Source organism: Aquarana catesbeiana, linkage group LG11, assembly GCF_042186555.1.
Source record: "Aquarana catesbeiana isolate 2022-GZ linkage group LG11, ASM4218655v1, whole genome shotgun sequence".
NCBI lineage: Eukaryota > Metazoa > Chordata > Amphibia > Anura > Ranidae > Aquarana > Aquarana catesbeiana.
This window is the reverse complement of record NC_133334.1, coordinates 264,756,490-264,780,832: the sequence shown is the minus strand read 5'-3', so window position 1 is coordinate 264,780,832 and position 24,343 is coordinate 264,756,490. Positions and strand designations below refer to the sequence as shown.

Sequence of the window (24,343 nt, the reverse complement as noted above, 5' to 3'; positions counted from 1 at the left end):
TTTTTTTTAGAAAACCATGTATCATTTTCCTTCCACTTCACAATTACGTGCCACTTTGTGTTGACTATCACATAAAATACATTTACATTTTTGGTTGTAATTTCAAGGGGTATGAATAATTTTTCAAGGCACTGTACATGGGGTCTACTGCTCATTAGGAGGATACGTCTTTTTTCTTGACAGGTTCAATATAGCTGGCTAAGGTATATGGTTGGGTCAGCTGGTTTCTGATAATGCCACAGTAAGTAATGCCAATGATGCCGTAGCTGCAGCCAGGGCTAAGATAACAGTCAACAGAGGCAAAATAGCTTTGGTGAAGGTACCTTGTGGAAAACCTGACCCCATGGCACCAGGGCATTCACATACTTGGAGCCATGGTGGTGATGAAACCAGGGGCGGAGTGACAACTCATGGGGCCCCCGGGCAATAGGAGATTATGGGGCCCCCAGGCAATAGATTATGGGGTCACACAGTATACACACAAACACATACAGTATACACACATAGACACACAATATACACACACAGTATACACACACACAGACACACACACATAAAGTATACACACACAGACACACACACAGACACACAATATACACACACAGAATACACATACACACACACTGAAAAGGTACTGGAGAGGCGGGGCAGCTATAATCTTTGCAGATTTTTAAAAAAATACAGATTTTTACATACTGTCCCTGGTTTTATTGAGGCTGGCAACCCTGATGTGGCCCCTTAGTGGCATGGGGCCCTCGGGCAGTGCCGAGTGCCCGAATGGTCAGTCCGCCCCTGGATGAAACTTTTTTGTGTGGTACCCACCTTGAATCAGCAGCACAATGCCACTAACGATGATGATGATGACAATGATCATTTTGGCCACCGTGAGGAAGTTCTGGAGGTAGCTGGCCCACTTCACACTCAGACAGTTCACCACTGTAATCGACACTGCCAGAGAGATAGTAACAGAAGTTGAGGAGCCACTCTCATAGGAAAGCACAGGGTAACAGACATAACTAAAAAGAAAGGGATCTCTGGGTAATACACAAGATTTAGGCTTAAATGTGTAAAGTAAAAAACGACTTGCCTATGTTTTGGTATGGAAGAAAAAAAATATTTTTGGGGAACATGTGGCACGTGGACACCAGTCATTACACAAAATGCAGCCCTCTCCCCCAAGCTTTTGGTGGCCACATCTTAACCACCTTCTAGGCTCTCTGTTTGCTAGCTCCTTTAAAGCTTTCACTTTATAAGATTGGTTAACGCCACCGCCGCTGGCAATAATCACTGTGTGTTCTCCCAGCTGGTACGGACCGTGTTGATGGGGGAATCAAGCAATTTGCTTTCTTACAACCACAGAATCCTCTATGGCCTGCTTTAGTCCCTAGCAAAAAATGCTACTTCACCGTATGTAAATAGTTCTTCAGGTCTACCTCTGTTAAGTGTTTTAGGTTGTGTTATAATTTCCAAAAAGGGTTTTATAATCGGCACTGTTACTTTTGCGCTCAAAGTTGTTTGCAAAAATAAAAAAAATACAGCCCTCTGGTGATATTATGATTGCTTCGATATTTGATTGGTGGAGTTTAAAGTCACTTTAAATTTTTTTCGGGGTTGAAACATATTATTGACACATTGACAGCTTAGAAAATGTTGTTTTTGTAAAAAAAAAAAAAAAAAACAAAAAACAGTAGCAGTAACTAATTGGAGCGTTTTTTGTACATTTTCATGTGCTGTCCTGCTTTTTAGGGCTTTAAATGCGTTCCCGCACAGTGCAGTTTAGGGATTCTCAGTGTTCTCAAGATCCCACAGTGAAAGCTGAGTGATGCCAAGTCGGAAGCCGTAACCTATAGTATCTTTTACTATTTTCTACAACCTTTTTTAAAGGTTTTACTTCACATTTGGCACTCTGTTCTACCTTCCTATTCGTGTGATTATTGCAATGCAGCAATAATTGGCTCTGTGTGCTGCTACTCCCTCTCATAGTGAGCATTGCTGTACAGGAACTGCAAGAGCCTGATAATAAATTAAATGCAGTTACTTAGACTGATTACATTAAATACATTTAAAGCGATTTCAACAAACATGTCATACTTACCAGCTCTGTGTAAGTATGACATGTTTGTTGGAATCGCTTTAAATGTATCTATGTGCTAGAGGCGGCGATCCTAGGCTCATATGAAAGTTTAAGACCAGCCTTATTCAAGGGCCCTAAATCCACACTCCCACTAACGAGAACAATGAAGGCCACCATTAAGGCTTGGGAAGCCGCTTCAAAATTAATATGCTCCGGTCAGTTAAGGATATCACCTTCCTCTGCCTTATGGATGAATCCATGATTTCCTCAATTCACTGCTGGACCCTATGGTGTGGGCGATACAGGGTAATAAAAGGGTAGGGGGCATTGTTAGGGATGGAGAGCTTCTTACTTTTGACAATCTGAAGACCACGCCTGATCTTTCAAACCCTTACTGCTTTCGTTACCTTACATTGTGGCATACTTTTCAGATACAGTTCTGTGAGTTGGTGATAGAGGCTCAGCCATCAGCCCTGGAGAGTGTCCTACAGGATGTGGACTTTATCTGTGGCCTACAAAGAAATGTTTAAAAAAAATCACCACCTGCATTAACAAAATGCAGGCAGCAATGGGTTTCTGAGGTGCCTGATATCCAGGGGGAGGATTGAGATGATATGTGGGATCATCCCTTCAGACACCTAGTTTTGGCTAGGGACAGGTTGATCCACTTTAAGTTCCTTAACAGAATCTATTATATACCGACTAGATTAGCAAAAATGTATCCTGCCTGCTCTGCTGAGTGCTTTTTGGTTGAAAGTCACAACTTGCATAGCAGAGACACTCACCACCTCCATTCCTATGTCGGTTTTTGGTTTGTCTCTTTGGTTTGGTGGAGGCTGTGGTGCCAACTAATGCTCATAGAACTTTACCTAATATCCTGCTATTCTATGCTCGTAAGGCTATTCTTTTGCACTGGAAAAAGTTGAATGCCCCAACAGAGTCCTTCTGGAAAGGTCTGTTGAATTCTATGATTCCATATTATAGAGCCACATATCTCTCTCGGGGTTGTTCCAAAAAAGTGTGGCAAGCCTTGTTGGCCTTGTCCTCCACTACGTGATGAAATAACTAGGAAGGCCCTTTGGTAACAATGATTTAGTAGACCTATGCTGTTGCTGATGTGCTTTCGAGGGCTTTGGTGGTTGGGATTGCCTATATCCAGAACTAGCCCTTCTTTCTAGTTGAGGCCATATTATATTTGATTTTTCCTGTGCCAGGTTAACTCTACCTACCTCTCAGTTCCTTTATAGTACTACAGTACTTCTATCAATACTAGCTAATCATGACACACAATGACACTTTAATATAGGTGCACTCAGTTATCCTGTCTTCAGGTGACCCTAAAGCCCTTTCACACTGGGGCGGTTTGCAGGCGTTATTGCGCTAAAAATACCACCTGCAAACCGACCCAAAACAGCCGCTGCTGTTTGTTCAGTGTGAAAGCCCGAGGGCTTTCACACTGAAGCGGTGTACTGGCAGGAGAAGAAAAAAACTCCTGCAAGCCGCATCTTTGGAGCGGTGAAGGAGCGGTGTATTCACCGTTCCTAAACCGCTCCTGCCCATTGAAATCAATCGGACAGCGCGGCTATACCGCGGCAATGCCGCGGCTATAGCCGCGCTATACGAGCGGTTTTAACCCTTTTTCAGCCACCAGCGGGGTTAAAACCGCACCGTTAGCGGCCGAATACCGCTGCAATAACTACGGTAAAGCAGCGCTAAAAATAGCGATGTTTTACCGCTGACGCCCCCACCGCCCCATTGTGAAAGCAGCTGAAGGTATAGAGCTGAAGGGGGGGGGGGGTTAGAGTAGATAGTTGATTTCTGTTGTTTAGTTAGAGGTATAGTCACCTTCACATGGTGTTAAATGTAAGTATTGTGATGGCCCTGCATGGCCTTTTGCTAGGTGGCGTTGGTTGTACCACCGCTATTGTGTTTAATGTACTTCAAAATTTTCAATAAAAAGAATTAAAAATTAAAAAAAAAAAATGTGTTTTTCAAATTTAGAAAAGAATTTATAAACCAAAAAAAACACATTTAGAAAAGAACTTCATCTTTACAAGTCCTTATTTGGTCAGATCTCCTAATCGTAGAAGGCGGAACCCTATCGCCTGCTTCTTGACAAACGCAATATACGTACTTATGGCTGCTGCTGCCAGACATTTGATGACCACTTGCGGGGGCTCACAGCCAGGATAAAATGGTGCAGATGCGTATTCAGCAAAGCTCAAGCAGATGATGGCAAATGAAGAGGGTTTAGTGACGATGACGCTGGCCCAGGAGAAGAGGAACGCTGGGATGGGACCAAAAGCCTCCATGAGGTAGGGGTACTCCCCACCAGATTTTGTGATCATCGTACCCAATTCTGCAAAGCACAGCGCACCTGTGTAAAACACAAAAAACGCGTACAGTGTTAATTCAACTGTAATTTCCTACATGGATCCAAAATGTATCTCCTTTGGAGGTATGGTCCCTCTTTAAGAGTCAAATCCCTTTGTACTGGTACTAGTCCTTAACTGTACCCCTTTTGTGGCCTAAAATATAAACCCCCGTAAATAAATGTGCTGTGTAACTTTCAAAAGCCTTATATTGTCAAACTTTTCATCCAATCTCTAAATATAGTAGATATAAAAAGTCTACACACCCCTGTTAAAATGTGTGTTTTTTGTGATGTAAAAAATGAGACAAAGATAAATCATTTCATTTCTACCTTTAATGTGACCTATAAACTGTACAACTCAAAAGAAAAACAAACTGAAATCTTTTAGGTGGGGGGAAGGAAAAATAAAAAACTAAAATAATGTGGTTGCATAAGTGTGCACACCCTCTTATAACTGGGGATGTAGCTGTTTTCAGAATTAAGCAATCACATTCAAACTCATGTTAAATAGGAGTCAGTACACACCTGCCATCATTTAAAGTGCCTCTGATTAACCCCAAATAAAGTTCAGCTGTTATAGTAGGTCTTTCCTGACATTTTCTTAGTTGCATTCTACAGCAAAAGCCATGGTCTGCAGAGAGCTTCCAACGCATCAGATGGATCTCATTGTTAAAAGGTATCAGTCAGGAGAAGCGTACAAAAGAATTTCCAAGGCATTAGATATACCATGGAACACAGTGAAAACAGTCATCAAGTGGAGAAAATATGACACAACAGTGACATTACCAAGAACTGGACGTCCTTCCAAAACTAATGAAAAGACAAGAAGAAAACTGGTCAGGGAGGCTGCCAAGAGGCCTACAGCAACATTAAAGGAGCTGCAGGAATTTCTGGCAAGTACTGGCTGTGTAGTACATGTGACAACAATCTCCCGTATTCTTCATATGTCTGGGCTATGGGGTAGAGTGGCAAGACGGAAGCCTTTTCTTACGGAGAAAAACTTCCAAGCCTGGATAAATTTTGCAAAAACACATCTGCATTCTCTCAAAAGCATGTGGGAAAATGTGTTCTGGTCTGATGAAACCAAGGTTGAACTTTTTGGCCAGAATTCCAAAAGATATCTTTGGTGCAAAAACAACACTGCACGTCACCAAAAGAACACCATACCCACCGTGAAGCATGGTGGTGGCAGCATCATGCTTTGGGGCTGTTTTTATTCAGCTGGAACAGGGGCTTTAGTCAAGGTAGAGGGAATTATAAACAGTTCCAAATACCAGACAATATTGGCACAAAACCTCCAAGCTTCTGCTAGAATTCTGAACATGAAGAGGAACTTCATCTTTCATTGAGACAAAGCATACATCCAAATCAACAAAGGAATGGCTTCACCAAAAGAAGATTTAAGTTTTGGAATGGCCCAGCCAGAGCCCAGACCTGAATCTGATTGAAAATCTGTGGGGTGATCTGAAGAGGGCTGTGCACAGGAGATGTCCTCGCAATCTGACAGATTTGGAGTGTTTTTGCAAAGAAGAGCGGGCAAATATTGCCAAGTCAAGATGTGCCATGCTGATAGACTTATACCCAAAATGAATGAGTGGTGTAATAAAATTAAAAGGTGCTTCAACAAAGTATTGGTGTAAGGGTGTGCATACTTAGGCAACCATATTATTTTATTTTTTTATTTTTTCTTCCCTCCACCTAAAAGATTTCAGTTTGTTGTTCAACTGAGTTGTACAATTTATAGGTCACATTAAAGGTGGAAATAGTTCTGAAATTATTTATCTTTGTCTAATTTTTTTACATCACAGAAACCTGACATTTTAACAGGGGTGTGTAGACTTTTTATATCCACTGTAGATTCATTTATTAATTTAAAACACTAGGAACATGGCGGTGAAAAGATACAGTGGGTATATTGGTCATTCTTTATGGTCTGTGTATTTGGGAGGTGTAGCGGTTTGTACTAGAACTTCATACTTTGTGCCAGAAGATGTCCTCTTCACCATCTCAGAAAGTTGGGAGGAATGGATCGTCCATCACCACCAAGGCCAACTTCTAAGATGGGAAGGGAGGACACATAGGGGCCAATTGGACAGTGTAAATCTGGTGCAGCTGTGCATGGTAGCCAATTAGCTTCTAAATCCAGCTTGTTAAATTAAGCGTTCACAAAAACCCTGGAAGCTGATTGGTTTCTACACAGAGCTGCACCAGATTTTGTACTTTCCAGTTTTAGTAAATCAACCTCATAGTATCTCAAGATCACTGTTTTTTTTTGTTTTTTTTTTACCTAAAATGTCCATCACAAACATTTTCACAAGCTTAGCTCAAAACAAAATTACATTTTCTTTGTTATTGGCTCAAGTGCATCTTAAGTCAAAAGTAGAACTAGGCTGTATGTGACCCAGCAGGGGAAATTCACCCTCTCTATTTGTCCTGGTGACCATTATCACCACAGCAGTCAATGAAGGGAAATCTTCCAATTCATGTTACTATAGAGAGATTTCCTCTTACTTCCTGTTGTGTCTCCGGGACAGGAAGCAAAAGCAATGGGACACAAAAAAGATATGTGAGGGGTTAGATCTCTGAAATAGTAAAGTGCAGTATGGTTGGTTGGTGAGATTTTAGAGCTCATTGGCTCTGACTCTTATCGAAATAAGGCATTCCAAAAGAGGGTGCCACCAGCTGCTGAGCTGATGTTCTGGCCAAATTCCAGATACACCAGAACCCCTATTATCCTTCAATCGAGTCCTACTATTTCAATCCTGCACAGTTCTCAAGCCCTGACGAAGGGAGTACCTGAGCTCTGAAACGCATTGCCTGTTTTATCCTAATATGAAAACATTGCGCTCCATTATCTTTCGTGGCCTCTTCAATGTTTGAACAAGAAAGACAACACAGAATCTAGAATCTATGTCTGGTTTCTATCTGCTCTCTGTTAATCTAAATTATTATTATTATTATTATACAGGATTTATATAGCGCCAACAGTTTACGTAGCGCTTTACAACTTGAGGGTAGACAGTACAAATACAATACACTTTGATACAGTAGGAATCAGAGGGCCCTGCTCCTTAGAGCTTACAATCTAAGAGAATGATCTTTTCTAGGCGATATCAAAAGTGCGACCCTCCTGCTGATCTACAAGCACAGGTCTGCAGTGTATGCCATTGCGTAACTAATTTTGCAAAGCAGCCTGATAGGATAGGAAGTAGCCAAGTGCTCATATTCTCTTTAAATTATGTTCTTTAAGCCCCGTAATAATTTACCTAAAATGCCAATTACTCCACAGCCGGCCCAGATAACGAGACATGGTCCCACAGCGCCTGTGTTACGGAGGACAGATTTGGGGGAAATGAAGATGCCCGATCCGATGATTGTTCCAACAATAAGACTGATCCCACTGAACAGACCAACCTGCAGATAGGAGACAGAAAAAGTCCAATTCATCATTAAAGTTATTTATTAAGGTTAAGGAATGGTTAGAGGTAACACCAGGGCTTTTTTTCAGGGGGAACTTGGTGGAACTCAGTTCCACCACCTCTGGCTCAGACCCTTTGGTGCCTGCTCACCATAATCACTTGTAAACACAGAAGTCTGGTTTCTGTGTTTACAAGTGACAGCTCTGCACTCTGTGTGTAACCCCCATGTACTCTGCACTCTGTATGTAATGCAATCCTGATTTTTAATGCCCCTTTAAGACCCTTCTACTGTTTGTGAAATATGACCATACCCACTATTTGATGTGATTTGGAGGGTGTGTGTGGGGGGAGGGGTTTTGGGGGGTCGTGGTTGAGTTCCGGCACCTATTGTTTGAGAAAAAAAGCCCTGGGTAACACAATACTTTATTTATTCTATATATTGATAGAGAGCTGCACTTTGTAGAGTTCATATAACTATTTAATTATTCTCTGCCCCTGAGGAACCTACAGCCTAATAACTCTACCACAGCTTTACAGATTTAGGCCAGCCATAGATGGAGTGATTTTCTTTTCTGCAATTACGGGTCACAGGAAAGAAAATCGCTAATTACCCCATCAACACAATAAGTGTTGATGGGGGAATCTCTCCCGCTGAGCCATTGTGTTCTCCCGGCGGGGGGGGTGTGGGGGAAACCGTCCCCACCAGGAGAACACAGTGATTATTGCTAGTGGCTATAACAGCCACAAGCAATAATCGCATGTAAAATTCAACAGGCTGCTTGTACCAAAGCTGATCAATCTATCAACTTGGGTACATTTAGCCTGCCCATACATGGTTCGAATCTTGGCTTGTTCCTACTGAACCGGCCGAGATTCGAACCGTCTACGGCTAGCTTTAGGGCTGATATAGCGTGTAGCACTTTACATTTAGCCCCACCCATGATGAGCTTAAAGCCTACTATCTTTACCAGAACTAGACAATAAGAGCTGATGTTGTGTTAAGCCCTGCCCATGAGGAGCGTAAAGCCTAATTATCACAATAGTTACACAATATGGGACTTATAGGCAACACTTTACAGAGTGTACAGAATTCTGTCCCTATACAACATCTTGACAATCACAGGAGTTTTCAGGCACTACTTATAAACATACAATTACAAAAAAGGATTCATACAGTCATCTTCAAAACATTCTTAACACAACATAAAAACATGGCTGACACAGTGTTACATTTAATCACCAAATCTATATACAGTATCTCACAAAAGTGAGTACACCCCTCACATTTTTGTAGATATTTTATTCTATCTTTTCATGTGACAACACTGAAGAAATGACACTTTGCTACAATGTAAAGTAGTGAGTGTACAGCTTGTATAACAGTGTAAATTTGCTGTCCCCTCAAAATAACTCAACATACAGCCATCAATGTCTAGACTGCTGGCAACAAAAGTGAGTACACCCCTAAGTGAAAATGTCCAAATTAGGCCCAAAGTGTCAATATTTTGTGTGTTCCAGCACTGCCTTAACCCTCTTGGGCATGGAGTTCACCAGAGCTTCACAGGTTGCCACTGGAGTCCTCTTCCACTCCTCCATGACGACATCACGGAGCTGGTGGATGTTAGAGACCTTGCGCTCCTCCAACTTTCCGTATGAGGATGCCCCACAGATGATCAATAGGGTTTAGGTCTGGAGACATGCTTGTCCATCACCTTTACCCTCAGCTTCTTTAGCAAGGCAGTGGTTGTCTTGGAGTTAGGTTTGGGGTCATTATGTTGGAATACTGCCCTGCGGACCAGTCTCCGAAGGGAGGGGATCATGATCTGCTTCAATATGTCATAGTACATGTTGGCATTTATGGTTCCCTCAATGAGCTGTAGTTCCCGTGCCGGCAGCAATAATGCAGCCCCAGACCATGACACTCCCACCACCATGCTTGACTGTAGGCAAGACACACTTGTCTTTGTACTCCTCACCTGGTTGTCGCCACACACGCTTGACATCGTCTGAACCAAATAAGTTAATCTTGGTCTCATCAGACCACAGGACATGGTTCTAGTAATCCATGTCCTTAGTCTGCTTGTATTCAGCAAACTGTTTGTGGGCTTTATTGTGCATCATCTTTAGAAGAGGCTTCCTTCTAGGACAACAGCCATGCAGACCAGTTTTATGCAGTATGCAGCGTATGGTCTGAGTACTGACAGGCTGACCCCCCGCAGCACTCATTCGTCTATTTCCCAAAGACAACCTCTGGATATGACAATAAGCACGTGCACTCAACTTCTTTGGTGGACCATGGTGAGGCCTGTTCTGAGTGCAACCTGTCCTGTTAACCGCTGTGTGGTCTTGGCCATCATTCTGCAGCTCAGTTTCAGGGTCTTGGCAATCTTCTTATAGCCTAGGCCATCTTTATGTAGAGCAACAATTATTTTTTTCAGATCTTTAGAGAGTTCTTTGCCATGAGGTGCCATGTTCCAGTGACCAGTATGAGAGAGTGAGAGCGATAACACCAAATTTATCACACCTGCTCCCCATTCATACCTGAGACCTTGTAACACTAACGAGTCACATGACACCGGGGGAGGGAAAATGGCTAATTGGGCCCAATTTGGACATTTTCACTTAGGGGTGTACTTTCTTTTGTTGCCAGTAGGTTTAGACATTAATGGCTGTGTGTTGAGTTATTTTGAGGGGACAGCAAATTTACACTGTTATACAAGCTGTACACTCACTACTTTACATTCTAGCAAAGTATAAATTCTTCAGTGTTGTCACATGAAAAATGTGAGGGGGTGTACTCACTTTTGTAAGATACTGTATATTCTTGCAAAATCCCCACATTAATACCAGCATAACCTTTGTGCCTGTAGAGCCCATGGAGCTTACAGTTATATAGACTTGCTAGAGCAAAGAATTGAAGTTAGTCGAACTAAACCCATGTAAAACGCAAAAAAAAAACACAACAACAACATTCGCATATGCTTACTGGCTATTATTTAGAAGAGCTGAGATATTTATTTGAAAAAAAATCTAAAATGTTAGATACCCTGAAAGGTGCAATTTGTCCCGGCCTGTGACTTCCATGGAAACAGCTACCTTAGCGATATGCATAGATTCATAGGCCGGCCATTGGTTGACTAAATTGGAGAGGCTTGGTATTTACATACTTCCTACCATGCTGGGCTTTACCATAGACATTCTTTGTATGGTTGTACTGTATATGATATGGTTGAGTTAAAACCCCCTCTCTGGCTCTCTGCACCATTACCAAGTCGGCATGTCAAAATTCTTAGAAACCGATTCTCAATTCGCTTCAGACTTGCCCAATTTCGAGATCCATTTTATGACCCATCATAAGAAATTCCTGTAATTTATCATGCACAATAAAACGTTAACACTATGACCTCAGCCGGGTTTTATATCTCCCCGTTTGTTTCAAGGAGCTGTACATTGCAGAAGTCATCATACCTTGATAGAGAGGTTAAAGCTCAGTCACATAGTGTTCCATCTGGACACCAATGCCATTTAAAGGCTTCTACGTCATAAGGATACATAACCAGATGCCAGACATTTTTCACACACACAGTCTAATCCTCCAGGGAATATAAAACTTCACGGGATAGAACTTTGATCAATTATAAAATTGAAAGGATTAAAACAAAAAGAGCAGTCAAAACATACAGGGCTATTTAAAGAGAGACTCCAGACAAAACTTTAAAACCATTATTTTTTTTTACCGTTCTCTACTTTATCAAATATGGGGTTTTTTCACATAATTTGGTCATTTTTTACAAGTTTATCCAAAAATCACTGAAATGACTGTATTTTAGCTTTAAAATAGCTCAATGATTGTGCAAATATTAAAATAGCTCAATGATTGTGCAAATATTAAAATAGCTCAATGATTGTGCAAACGATTGCATCAAATCTACCGGCTTCCTGTTTATTCACAAATGGAAGCATAGTAATTATAGTTTACTTTGCCTCAGTTATGAATAAATGTTATGAATGAATACAGTAAGTGATCGGTACCGCGATCGATGGGTTGCCAACCCCTAGATTAAGGTGCGCCCAGGCACGCCCCGCGCGCGCGCGCCTATGCTGGCCAAGTTGTGCATTTTGTAGCTTACACAATGGCAAAGCCACCAATTTGAAGTTAAGAACATCTAAGAGGAGCTGGGACTTTGATGCAAGTTTATACAAATGAACGAGAGGACAAAAACATTCTGAGAGCTCATTGGCTCAGGTTAGGCTGGTCACAAAAGAAAAAAGACTACCCCCAGCAGGGTACCAAAAATAAGCATGCACCAATGGAAGTAGTTACAGACAAAAGAGTCTCATTTTAACTGAAGCCCTGATAAAAGGAGGAGCTTTTTTTTTTACCCCCAAAGGAGGAGTTTTTTTTTACCCCCAAAAAGCGTTGGCCATTTTGTTCTTTATATCATAATAAATGCATTTGGACTTTTATCCTTTGGTCTGGTGCCCCTTCCATTAGTGCATGTTTTTTTTTTCTGGTAACCAGTTGAAAGGTGTCAGCATGTTGACATTACACACTGTTATCTTATCTAAATCTAAATTTAGTCTCATTTTCCTGACAGCGCAGTGAGATAACTGACAAGATGTGGATAATTACTTTATCTTAATCTGAATTCAATCACTTTTTCATGAGAGTGCAATGAGATAAATGGCAAGAACCTCAGAGAGATATTAACTGCAGGGAGTATACATTAACCTGTAAACTTTGTGTTGACCTAAGCTACAACAGAGTAAATTACAACTCTGAATTTGTAGAGCATGCACTTCAGGTGTGATGCAGGAGCAGCACTGACTGTGGTTTAGCAGCACTGGAGCTCTGGGTTCAGCTTCCACTGGAGACACTATCTGCCTGGCGCTACAGTAGGACTTTTCTGGGTGCTCCAGTTTTCTCCTCCAATCAAACACAAACTGGTAGGTTAACTGGCTTATATTCAAAGCGGCAGGTGTGTAGGGCTGTGGTTCTACGTACTCCAAACACAGATAATACACACGAAGGACAAAGGTTTGTGTCCAACTCACCATCACACCTATATAAACTAGTTGGACATCTCATTCCAAAACCATGGCCATTAATATAGAGTTGCCCTCCCTCCTATGGCTACAACATCCTCCACTCTTCCAAGAAGGCTTTCCACGTGATTTTGGAGGGTGTCTGTGGGAATTTGTGCCCGTTTGTGAGGTCTGGTACTGATATTGGATGAGAAGACCTGGATCCCCGACATTGAATTTATCCCAAAGGTGTTGAGGTCAGGGCTCCGTCCAGGCCACTCCAAACTGGTCAAACCATGTCTTTATGGAGCTGGCTTGGTGCTACGTCATGGTGGAACAGAAAGGGATCTTCCCCAAACTGTTACCACAAGGTTGGAAGAGCAGAATTGCTTATATCATCATTGCACGATGTTGTATTATCAGTACCATTAGTTCAATTATTTTGAAGAGGTCCACAAACTTTCAGCTTTATGGGTAGGCGTCACAATCAGATATCCACAAACATCTGGGAACAGACTGTACACACTCTAAAAAGATCATATTCCTGGTGAGAGCTGAACTTGGGACCTCTGTGCATAATTACTATATCTCTCAGGAGATGGGCAGATTAGATATCAGCTGTTGTGGCTATTACAAAGACATCCCACTATTGTATATGATATGTACAAACGTAGCAGAGAGAGTGGGAATACCCCAAGGTGGACAAAATTTCCAGTGGATTAATAAGCTTACTAAACTTCAGCTGGGACTGATCATTTTGGGGGGGGGGGCCTTCTCTGCAAAAGTTGTAGCCCCTGAACCTGCAAAAATGCCCCCTAGAGCAGCCTCTCTCAACCATTGTTCCATTGAACCCTGGGGTTCCTCCAGAGATCGCTAGGGCTAGGCAATGTAATAGGGCATTCCTTCCACTGTCAATCAATGTAGGGGGGCACATCTCCCACTGACAAGCAGTGTAGGAGGGCACATTTACTATTGAACATCAATGTATAGGGTGCACATCTACAACTGACCACCAATGTAAGGGAGCACCTATCTTACTGACCACCATTATAAGGGAGCACATTTACCACTAACCAGCAGTATATAGGGGCACATCTACAACTGACCACAAATGTAATAAGGAACATCTACCACTGACCACCATTGTAAGGGGGCGCATATACCACTGACCAGCAGTATAAGGGGTACATCTACAACTGACCACAAATGTAAGGGAGCACCTATCTTACTGCCCACCATTATAAGGTAGCACATTTACCAATGACCAGCAGTATAAGGGGGCACATCTACCACTGACCACCAATGTAATAAGAAACATCTACCATTGACCACCATTGTAAGGGGGTACATATACCACTGACCAGCAGTATAAGGGGGCACATCTACAACTGACCACCAATGTAAGGGAGCACCTATCTTACTGACCACCATTATAAGGGGGCACATTTAACACTGACCAGCAGTATCAAGGGGTACATCTACAACTGACCACCAAATTTTGTTGTATGTATACAATGACAATAAAGTCTATCTATCTATCTATCTATCTATCTGTCTATCTATCTATCTATCTATCTATCTATCTATCTATCTATCTATCTATCTATCTATCACCTATCTTACTGCCCACCATTATAAGGGAGCACATTTACCACTGACCAGCAGTATATAGGGGCACATCTACCACTGACCACCAATGTAATAAGGAACATCTACCACTGACCACAATCGTAAGGGGGCACATATACCACTGACCAGCAGTATATAGGGGCACATCTACCACTGACCACCAATGTAATAAGGAACATCTACCACTGACCACAATTGTAAGGGGGCACATATACCACTGACCAGCAGTATAAGGGGGGTACATCTACAACTCACCACAAATGTAAGGGAGCACCTATCTTACTGACCAACATTATAAGGGGGTACATCTACAACTGACCACCACATTTTGTTGTATGTATACAATGACAATAAAGTATATCTATCTATGAATGTAAGGGAGCACCTATCTTACTGACCACCATTGTAAGGGGGCATATTTACCACTGACCAGCATTATAAGGGATCACCTTACACCACCATTGTAAGGGGGCACTTCTACTACTGACCACCAATAATAAGGGCACCTTACTGATCACCATTGGATTCTGCTGAAAACAGCTGTTAATCTTTTAAAAACAAAGACACGTTTCCTGGTGTGTTAGCTTTGTGAATTGAATGTTTTTTTTTTCCCCACAGGATACAATGGAAGCTTCTGGTTGATATATAGCAGCTGAAGACTGAGTCATCGGATGGAAATATCCCGTCTTCGTGCAGATCGGAATTTAGATATATTTAAAGCACAGAAGGCCGATCAATATAAACTGTCTATGGGTTGAGTTATTAGTCTGTTCCTGGACGCCTACATGCTGCACCCCCCCCCACCTCACTGAGATGATATCACCGTAATCTGTTACCTTAATTATTCACCCCCCCCCCACCTCCCATTCATCGCAGTTTCCAATACCACAACAGAATCTCGCTCTTTAAACTACACATCTGCAAGACTAGATCTGACATTATTACTATAAATGTTACTATTTTAAGTACAGCCGTTATTACAGTGGTGGGGTCCAGGGTTCAGTTTCTGCCAAGAACTATTTGTGTTTGCGGCATAGGCGTGCGTCCAGGCCTGGGCACACCCAGGAGTAATGCCCCGTACACATGATCAGAAAATCGTACGGAAAATAGAGCTTTCGAAGCGATCGTACGATAATCGGATCGTTAGTACAGAGCTTTCGAGAGCCGATCAGGACAGTATTCTATCGGACATGCAGGAAATTTTTTTTTCGTACGATGCCAGATCGTACGATTTTCGTTTAATCAGTACAGCTATCGTTTCGAAAATGCAATACAAATGCATTACAACACGTGACATCACTGCCGAATTTTATTTCTGTCGTTTTATTTCTCATCAAATTCGATCTGAGATCAGCATGCAAAAAAAAAAAACGGACGATCATTCGTCCGATAATCTCATCGTGTGTATGGGGCATTACCTGTCAATTGTAGGCAGACCACTATCCTTCCTGCTGGACCTCGGTACCGAATACTGTGTTCGTTCACAACCGAACCAGAGGAACCTGTGTTTACTATGCTTCGGTTTGTGAATGAACAGGAAGCTGCTCAGCACAGGACACTTCCCATTTGTTCACTAGTGTAGCTGAGGCTGCAGAGAAAGGTACTGGGGAACTCTGTCCACAGACCCTTTCTCGAGCTCAAAAGTGAGACATCAGGTGTCTTTTTAGACCCACAGCTCCTAAAGAACTCTAAAAAAATTGTAAAAATAATGTCTGTGTATATGTATATATATTATATATATATATATATACACACTCACACACACACATATACACACACACGTGTGTTTGAGCTTTGGGTGCACACAACCACACTACTATGCTTTGTGGGGCTTCCTCTAGGTACTTTAAGTTTCAAAGCAAAATATCCTGGTAAGTTAAAGCTGAGTTCCACCCAAATGTGGAGCTTCCGCTTTAAGGCCTCCTCTCGGCTCCTGTTTGTGAAACTGAGCTTTTGGGGGGGAGGAGGATTTTGATTTTGATTCCGATTTTGACAGGTACCTGCTCCCATAAATGTAGCAACACTTATCTTTTGATTAATGTACATTTACTGCTTTTTTCAATGAAGCCTGCAGAGCATTGCACCCGCATTGCACAGGCTCTATTAATGTTTACCCCCCCCCCAGCCCCAGGTCCGTACAGAGGAACAGACCTCATGTTTAGGGTTACCACCTGTCCGGGATTCACCTGGACAGTCCGGGTTTTGAATCATGTGTCCGGGTTTCATTCAGCCTGAAACCCGGACACAATATTCAGACAGGAATGTGGCTCAGAATAGGGCCTGACAGGAGGGTGAGGGGGCACTATGCACGCCGCATTACTATTCTCTTTGGAGCGCCCAAAGGTGTTCCAGGTAGGGTTGCCACCTTTTCTTCAAGTCAAACCCGAACACTTTAGCGGCGCACAGCAATTTTTTTTTATAGTATATAAACTATACATATATTTTGCAATTAAATAACATTTCTAATCGTATGAAGTTAATCACAAGAGTCCCCCGTTTACATCAGAATCCATAGAGTTCCCCTTTTACATCTGAACTCCCAGAGTTCCCTTTCACTGTAAGGGGGGGGACTCTGCAGACTCTGATGTAAGGGAGAACTCTGGGGACTCTAACATAAGGGATGCTCTGGGAACCCTGATTTAAGGGGGAACACTGAGAACTCTGATACACGGAGAGGACTCTGATGTAAGGGGGAACACTGTGGCCTCTGGTGTAAAGGGGAACTCTGATGTAAGAGGTGCTCTGAGAACCCCGATTTACCTTAGAGGCAGGAGAGAGAGAAGGGGGGAGACTTCAGTCACAGACAGGGATGGATGGTGAGCTCACTCACCCCTTGACAGTCAGCACCTCTCATCCAGATGTAGCTGAGGCTGCTGGACTTCAAATTTCCAGCCCACATTTTCCTTTTCTGAGGCATAGTGCCAGGGATTGAAGTGTGGGCAGACACAGAGGGGTAGAGACAGGAGGAAGAGGAACAGATCGAGCCCTCTCTCCTCTCCCATCTGTATGTGGGGGGGATTGTTAGTGCTGACTTTGGGCAGTGTGAAAGAGAGTGTAACAGACACTCTCAGCTTAGACAGCTGGAGCCAGCAACCCCGCTGGGAAGCCATAGTCCAGTCCGAATAATGTGTCCGGGTTTCAGGCAGCCTGAAACCCGGACACATGATTCCAAACCCGAACTGTCCGGGTGAATCCCGGACAGGTGGCAACCCTAGTTCCAGGTCTGTTATAATCCTATAGTGTATGCTAAAATTATTTTTTTGAGTGCCACTAAAGTGTTCGGGATTGGCTTAAAGAAAAAGTGGCAGCCCTACTCCTGAAATGGGGCTGGTAGAAGTGCGTCTGTACTCTAGATGGTGCAACGTGAACTAAAGAGGGACTGCATAGGAAGTCTATGGCAGATGGGACATCTCATTCACAAAGAGTGAATGTCCTGAAAGCAAAACTCCTATTTTTGGGGAATACGTCACTGAATGCATGTGGCTCTAGGGCCCTGTTCACACTTGAGAACTGGACCATTAGGGACTACTTGCTGAAAACACAGCAGGGGTTCCCAGAGATTAGCTGCGGAAGGCAGCGTCATTGAAAGTAACAGGAGGCTGACAGCTCCAGCAGCTAATCATGGCCACTCACATGGTATCGCTCCTGGAGCAATTATCTGTGAGTGATTGGCCCTGGATGCATGTGTCTGTTTCCAAAACCGGTTGTTCGCAGGTAATCGCTCCATGAGCTTTCAATGGGGCTGCCACCATCAACTATTCTCCGGGAACCCTTGCTGAGTCTCCTACATGCAATCGCTATTGGTCCCATTTGCAAATATGAATAGGGACTAAATATTAGAGAGGCTCGGTACTCGCCCAGCCACTCTGTATTTCAGCCTGTCATAGATTTTGACAGGCTGCTTTCAGGGGGGCTAAATGCTGCACCTGTGCCTCCCAGGCACCCAAAAATTATTATTATACAGGATTTATATAGCGCTAACAGTTTACACAGCGCTTTACAACATGAGGGCAGACAGTACACACAATACAAATCAATACCGGAGGGATCAGAGGACCCTGCTCATTAGAGCTTACAATCTAGAAGGGAGGGTCAAGTGGAGACAAAAGGTAATCACTGTGGGGGGTGAGCTGATGGAGAAAATGAAAAAAACAGTTGTTGTTGGGTGTGGGTAGGGTAGGCTTCTCTGAAGAGAAGGGTTTTCAGGGATCGTCTAAAAGCTAATAGAGTAGGCGATAAGCTGACAGATTGGGGTAGGGCATTCCATAGGATTGGAGAGGCTTTGGAAAAGTCCTGGAGGCGAGCATGGGAGGAGGTGACGAGGGAGCTAGAGAGCAGAAGGTCTTGAGAGGAACGAAGAGAACGAGTAGGTTGGTATTTAGAGACTAGGCTAGTGATGTAGCTGGGGGCTAAATTGTGGATGGATTTGTACGTAGTTGTTAGTATTTTGAATGTAATTCTTTGGCCGACCGGAAGCCAGTGGAGGGATTGACAGAGAGGGGTAGCAGAGACAGAGCGATTGATAAGGTGGATGAGTCTGGCAGCAGCATTAATGATGGATTGAAGAGGTGATAGACTATGTGGAGGTAAGCCAATGAGAAGGGAGTTGCAGTAGGCGAGGCGAGAGATGACCAGCGAGTGAATTAAGAGCTTTGTTGTGTCATTGGTTAGAAAGGGGCGTATTTTGGAGATGTTGCGGAGGTTGAGGCGGCAGGATTTGGACAGTGATTTGACGTGGTGCTTAAAGGAGAGTTTGGAGTCCAGGACTACACCTAGAACCTTGGCATGTGGGGATGGGCTTATAGTCGTGCCATCAATTTTGACAGAGAGATCAGGGGAAGGGGCATATGGGGAGGAAAAATTTTAAGTTCGGTTTTGGATAGATTGAGTTAGAGGAAGTGGTGTGACATCCAGACTGATAGATCTGGTAGTAAATTAGTGATACGTGAGGAGACAGAGGGAGTGAGCTGAGGGGTAGAGAAATACATTTGGGTGTCATCAGCGTAGAGGTGGTATTGGAAGCCATGGGAGGCTATCAGCTGACCCAGGGAGGAGATGTAGATTGAAAATAGGAGAGGTCCAAGAACAGAACCTTGGGGGGACCCCAACTGAGAAAGGAAGAGGAGAAGAGGAAGTAGAGCTGTAGGAAACGCTAAAGGTCCGGTTGGATAAGTAGGAAGAGAACCAGCGATGAATACAGTCATGGAGACCAAAGGCATGGAGTTTTTAGAGGAGGAGGGGGTGGTCAACCATATCAAAGGCTGCAGAGAGGTCCAGGAGTAGGAGTACAGAATAGTGTCGAATGGTTTTGGCCATTATTGTTTGTTAGTTTTAGGAGAGAAGTTTCTGTGGAGTGTTGAGGACGAAATCCAGACTGAAGGGGATCAAGAAGGCTATTATCAGTGAGGTGGATGCTCAGTCGGTTGTAGACCAGACATTCAAGGAGTTTGGATAAGAAGGGGAGCAAGCAGATGAGGCGTAGGTTGTTAAGATTGGATGGGTCCAGCGAGGGCTTTTTAAGTATCGGTCTGACAAGTTCATGTTTTAGAGAGTTGGGGATGATGCCAAAAGAGAGGGAGAGATTGAAGATGTGGGTTAAAGAGTGTAGCATAGAGCCAGAGGGTGAACGTAGCATTTGTGAGGGAACAGGATCCAGAGGGCAGGTGGTAAGGTGGATATTAGCAAGTAGCTTAGCAACCTCGTCTATAGTGGTGGGGTTGAAAGAGGGAAGTAACGATTGTGCCTGTGGGCATGAAGTGTAAAGTGTGGAGGGTATAGGAACAGTAGAGATCTCCTCACGAATTCTATCAATATTCTGTTTGAAGTGATTGGCGATCTCCTGGGCAGTGAGTGAGTTGGCGGGTGGAGGCAGTGGAGGACGAAGTAGAGAGTTGAAGGCAGAGAAGAGTTGATGGGGACGGGATGATAAGTTGCTAATGTGAGTGACAAAATAGGTCTGCTTGGCAGTGAGGAGGCTGGAATTGTATTTTTGGAGGGCAGATTTATATTGGTTGAAATCTCTCTGAGACTTAGTCTTACGCCACAGGCGCTCGTGAGCACGACTATGTTTTTTCAGACTTCTAGTAACATCTGTTTGCCAAGGTTGAAAGGGTCGGGGGGCCTAATTCTGTGTGTAGTGAGGGGGGCCATTGAGTCCAGTGAGGCTAGAAGTGAGGTGTTGTAGACCAAAAAGGCTAGGTTGGTGCAGGATAGGGGTGAGATTTTGTCGTAGAGGTTGTCGATAGCAGAAAAGAGAAGGGTTGAGATGACGTAGGTTTCTGCGGGTAACTTTTAGGCGGTTGGAGGGAGAGGAGGTGGAGGAGAGGGAGAGAGTGAAACTAATAAGGTAGTGATTAGAGAGAGGGAATGGATAGTTAGAGAGGTTGTATGGAGTGCAAAGGTGAGAGAAAACGAGGTCAAGGGTATTACCTTCAGAGTGAGTAGGAGCATGTATCCACTGCTTCAGGTCAAAGGAGGATGCTAGGCTGAGAAGTTTGGAAGTGGCAGGAGTGTTAGTATTAATAGGGGTGTTGAAGTCCCCGAGAATGAGGAGATTTCAGAAGAAAGAAAGTATGGGTAGCCAGGCAGAGAAGCCATCAAGAAAGGTTGATACTGGTCCAGGGGGCCTGTAGATCACAGCTATCCTTAGAGAAACTGGAGTGAAAAGACGAATGCAGTGTGCTTCGAAAGAGGAGAGTGACAGAGAGGGAGGTGGGTGTTGTACCTGAAAGGTGCTATGTGGGGCTAGAAGGATTCCGACACCTCCTCCCTTAGGTCCACTGGATCTGGGGGAGTGAGTCCACAGAAGACCACCATGGGATAGGGCAGCAGAAGACGCAGTGTCGGATTCGTGGAGCCAGGTTTCGGTAATGGTGAGTAGGTTTAATGAGTTGGCAAAAATGCTTGGATTTGATGCTAAGGGGGTCAAAATAGCGGTGTAGAGGAGGCCTTATGCAACTAAGTATGAAGCTGGGCAGTGAGAAACTTCTCTGAGCACAGGAGCCAATTCTTGCACCCAACTGGTGCCAAGACTTCATGTGTGGTGGGCAGGGGCAAGCAGAGCTCTATAAGTGGTTACAGCTGGCCCCATATGCAAGGAATGCTGAGATCAGCCCATTCTTAGCCATCTGGACTGCCTTTTCTGAATGAGCTGCCACCATATTGTGGAGCAGGTGAATCTGTGCTAGACACCCAGGGGCGGACTGGCCTACAGGGATACCGGGAAATTTCCAGGTAGGCCGACAAGGCCACCTGCTCTGGGGCCGCTTTGAGGGCAGCAGCACCTGTAAAAAATATGCTTGCGGGCCCGGGCCGACATGTCAACTGCGCATGCGTTGCTGTCGTTTGGGAAAGCCTGTACACGCTCGCCCATTTTCGGCCAGGTGGGGGCGCATTGTGCAGTGACATAACGGTGCTGAACGGCACCATTTTTAAAATGTAATGCAGCAGTGGCACTCGTCTCTGTAAGGTCTCGGCTGTAGCACGCGCCTCTCATCACGGCCCAGTAAGACCGGCCCCCTCCACAGCCTCTGACCACCTCCTGTTATTTGCTCTCCTGTACCATGTCCGCAGCCTCTGACATGTCCTCCAGTACCATGTCCACACAGCCTATGACCACCTCCTGTACTATGTCCGCACTTTTACCACTTTTAACCGAAATTTGCATATATATATATATATATATATATATATATATATATATATTTATTATTTCCAGGGCTGGTTTTTATTCCCAGTCTGACCCTGTAGACACCCCTGAAGGTTTGGGAGCGGGGGCTCCACTGATCAGGTACATCCTGATCAGTGTCACCCTCATCACCCAAGGGAAAAGAGAAAGACCCAACTACAAAGCAGGGTTGATTTTCGTCTTAAGATCCCAGAGCTTTGCTCCGTGGTATTACACTTCTGCAAAGTTAACCTTTAGTTTTATTGCAGTATTTACCAGGGAGATACCGTATGTTTTACATAAACTGTTACAGGTGTTTTGTAGCAGTAATTAGACAGCTTCTGTCTAAGGCCTCTGCAAGAGGCCAAATCAGATTCAGGTACTTACACCGTTTATACTTAAAAGTACAATTAAGGGACCTGAAGGTGTGGCTGGGGAGAAGATAAATGTTTGAGAGGGCCTGCTCAGAGCTCCCTCTTCTGGGGCCTCTGTCCCTGGGAGGCAGCCTGTGATAGCCACCCCCCTTTTCAAGGGGCCAAAAGTAATTGGACAATTAAATCAAAAGCTGTTTCATGGCCAGGTGTGGGCTTGATTCTAAGTGTGGTATTTGCATTTGAAATCTATTGCTGTGAACCTACATCATGCATTCAAAGGAGCTATCCATGCAAGTGAAACAGGCCATTGTAATGCTTCAAAAACTAAACAAATCCATCAGAAAGATAGCAGCAACATTAGGAGTGGCCAAATCAACAGTTTGGCACATTCTGAGGAAAGAAGAACGCACTGGTGAGCTCAGCAACATTAAAAGGCCTGGACGTCCACAAAAGACAACAGTGGTAGTTAATTGTAGGATCCTCTCTATGGTAAAGAAAAACCCATTCACAACATCCAGACAAGTGAAGGACACTCTCCAGGAGGTTCACCACAAGGTGCAAACCATTCATAAGCCTGAAGAATAGAAAAGCCAGGTTAGACTTTGCCTAAAAACATCTAAAAAAATCAGACCAGTTCTGGAAAAGCATTCTTTGGACAGATGAAACTAAGATGAATCCACAATGATGGGAAGAAACAAAGAAAAAAGTGTGGAGAAGGCTTGGAACAGCTCATGATCCAAAGCATAGAACCTCATCTGTAAAGCATGGTGGAGGTAGTGTGATGGCATGGGCATGCATGGCTTCCAGTGGCACTGGGTCAATGGTGTTTATTGATGATGTGACAGAAGACAGAAGCAGGCGGATGAATTCTGCAGTGTTTAGAGATATACTGTCAACCCAGATTCAGCCAAATGCAGCAAAGTTGATTGGACGGCGCTTGACAGTACAGATGGACAATGATCCAAAACACAAGAACAACCCAGGAGCTTTTGAAGGAAAAGAAGTGGAATATTCTGCAATGACCGAGTCAATCACCTGATTTCAACCCCTCCAATTAAAGCTGAAAGTCTGCACTTCAAATTCATTTGGATGGTTTCCTTTTAATTTTATTATGGTGGCATACAGAGCCAAAAGTATGAAAATGATGCTTGTGTCCAAATATATATGGACCTAACTGTACATGTGTATGTATATATATATATATATATATATATATATATATATATATATATATATATATATATAAATAAAACACATACACACAGTGGATATAAAAAGTCTACACACCCCTGTTCAAATGTCAGGTTTCTGTGATGTAAAAAAATGAGAAAGATAAATTATTTCAGAACTTTTGCCACCTTTAATGTGACCTATAAACTGTACAACTTAATTGAAAAACAAATGGAAATCTTTTAAAAAATAAAATAATGGGGGTGCACACCCTCTTATAACTGGGGATGTAGCTGTGTTCAGAATCAAGCAATCACATTCAATCTTGTTAAGCCTGGGTTCACACTAGCACAATCTCAGAGATCGCATGTGATTGGCACCCGCACCGCAGGTGCTGATCACTTGTGATCTCTGAGCAATGCAAGTTCAGCCATACAGTTGTATGGCTGAACAGAAAATAGTGCAGGGACTTGTTTTTCCCGCACTAGAATTGGATCGCATGGGTGTTTTCACCTATGCGATCCGATTCCTGTGCAACTTCACAGTTCGCACTGCCATCTGTGAACTAAACTGGGGGTTTCATTAAAAGTTAATGACACCTGCAGCGGTTCG

The 24,343-nt window shown here is 43.5% G+C and overlaps 1 protein-coding gene across 6 annotated transcripts in view; it reads right to left on the bottom strand.

Annotated features, from left to right (window-relative positions):
- SLC7A9 (solute carrier family 7 member 9) overlaps positions 1 to 24,343 on the bottom strand; it is a 137,893-nt gene that overhangs the window by 33,347 nt on the left and 80,203 nt on the right. For all 6 annotated transcript variants that reach the window (XM_073605786.1, XM_073605791.1, XM_073605792.1 and 3 more), the window contains exons 3-5: positions 7,715 to 7,862; positions 4,209 to 4,451; positions 823 to 948 (exon numbers count right to left, since the gene is read on the bottom strand). In XM_073605786.1, coding sequence (XP_073461887.1) covers positions 823 to 948; positions 4,209 to 4,451; positions 7,715 to 7,862 — 517 coding nt within the window. The remainder of the gene's footprint in view (positions 1 to 822; positions 949 to 4,208; positions 4,452 to 7,714; positions 7,863 to 24,343) is intronic.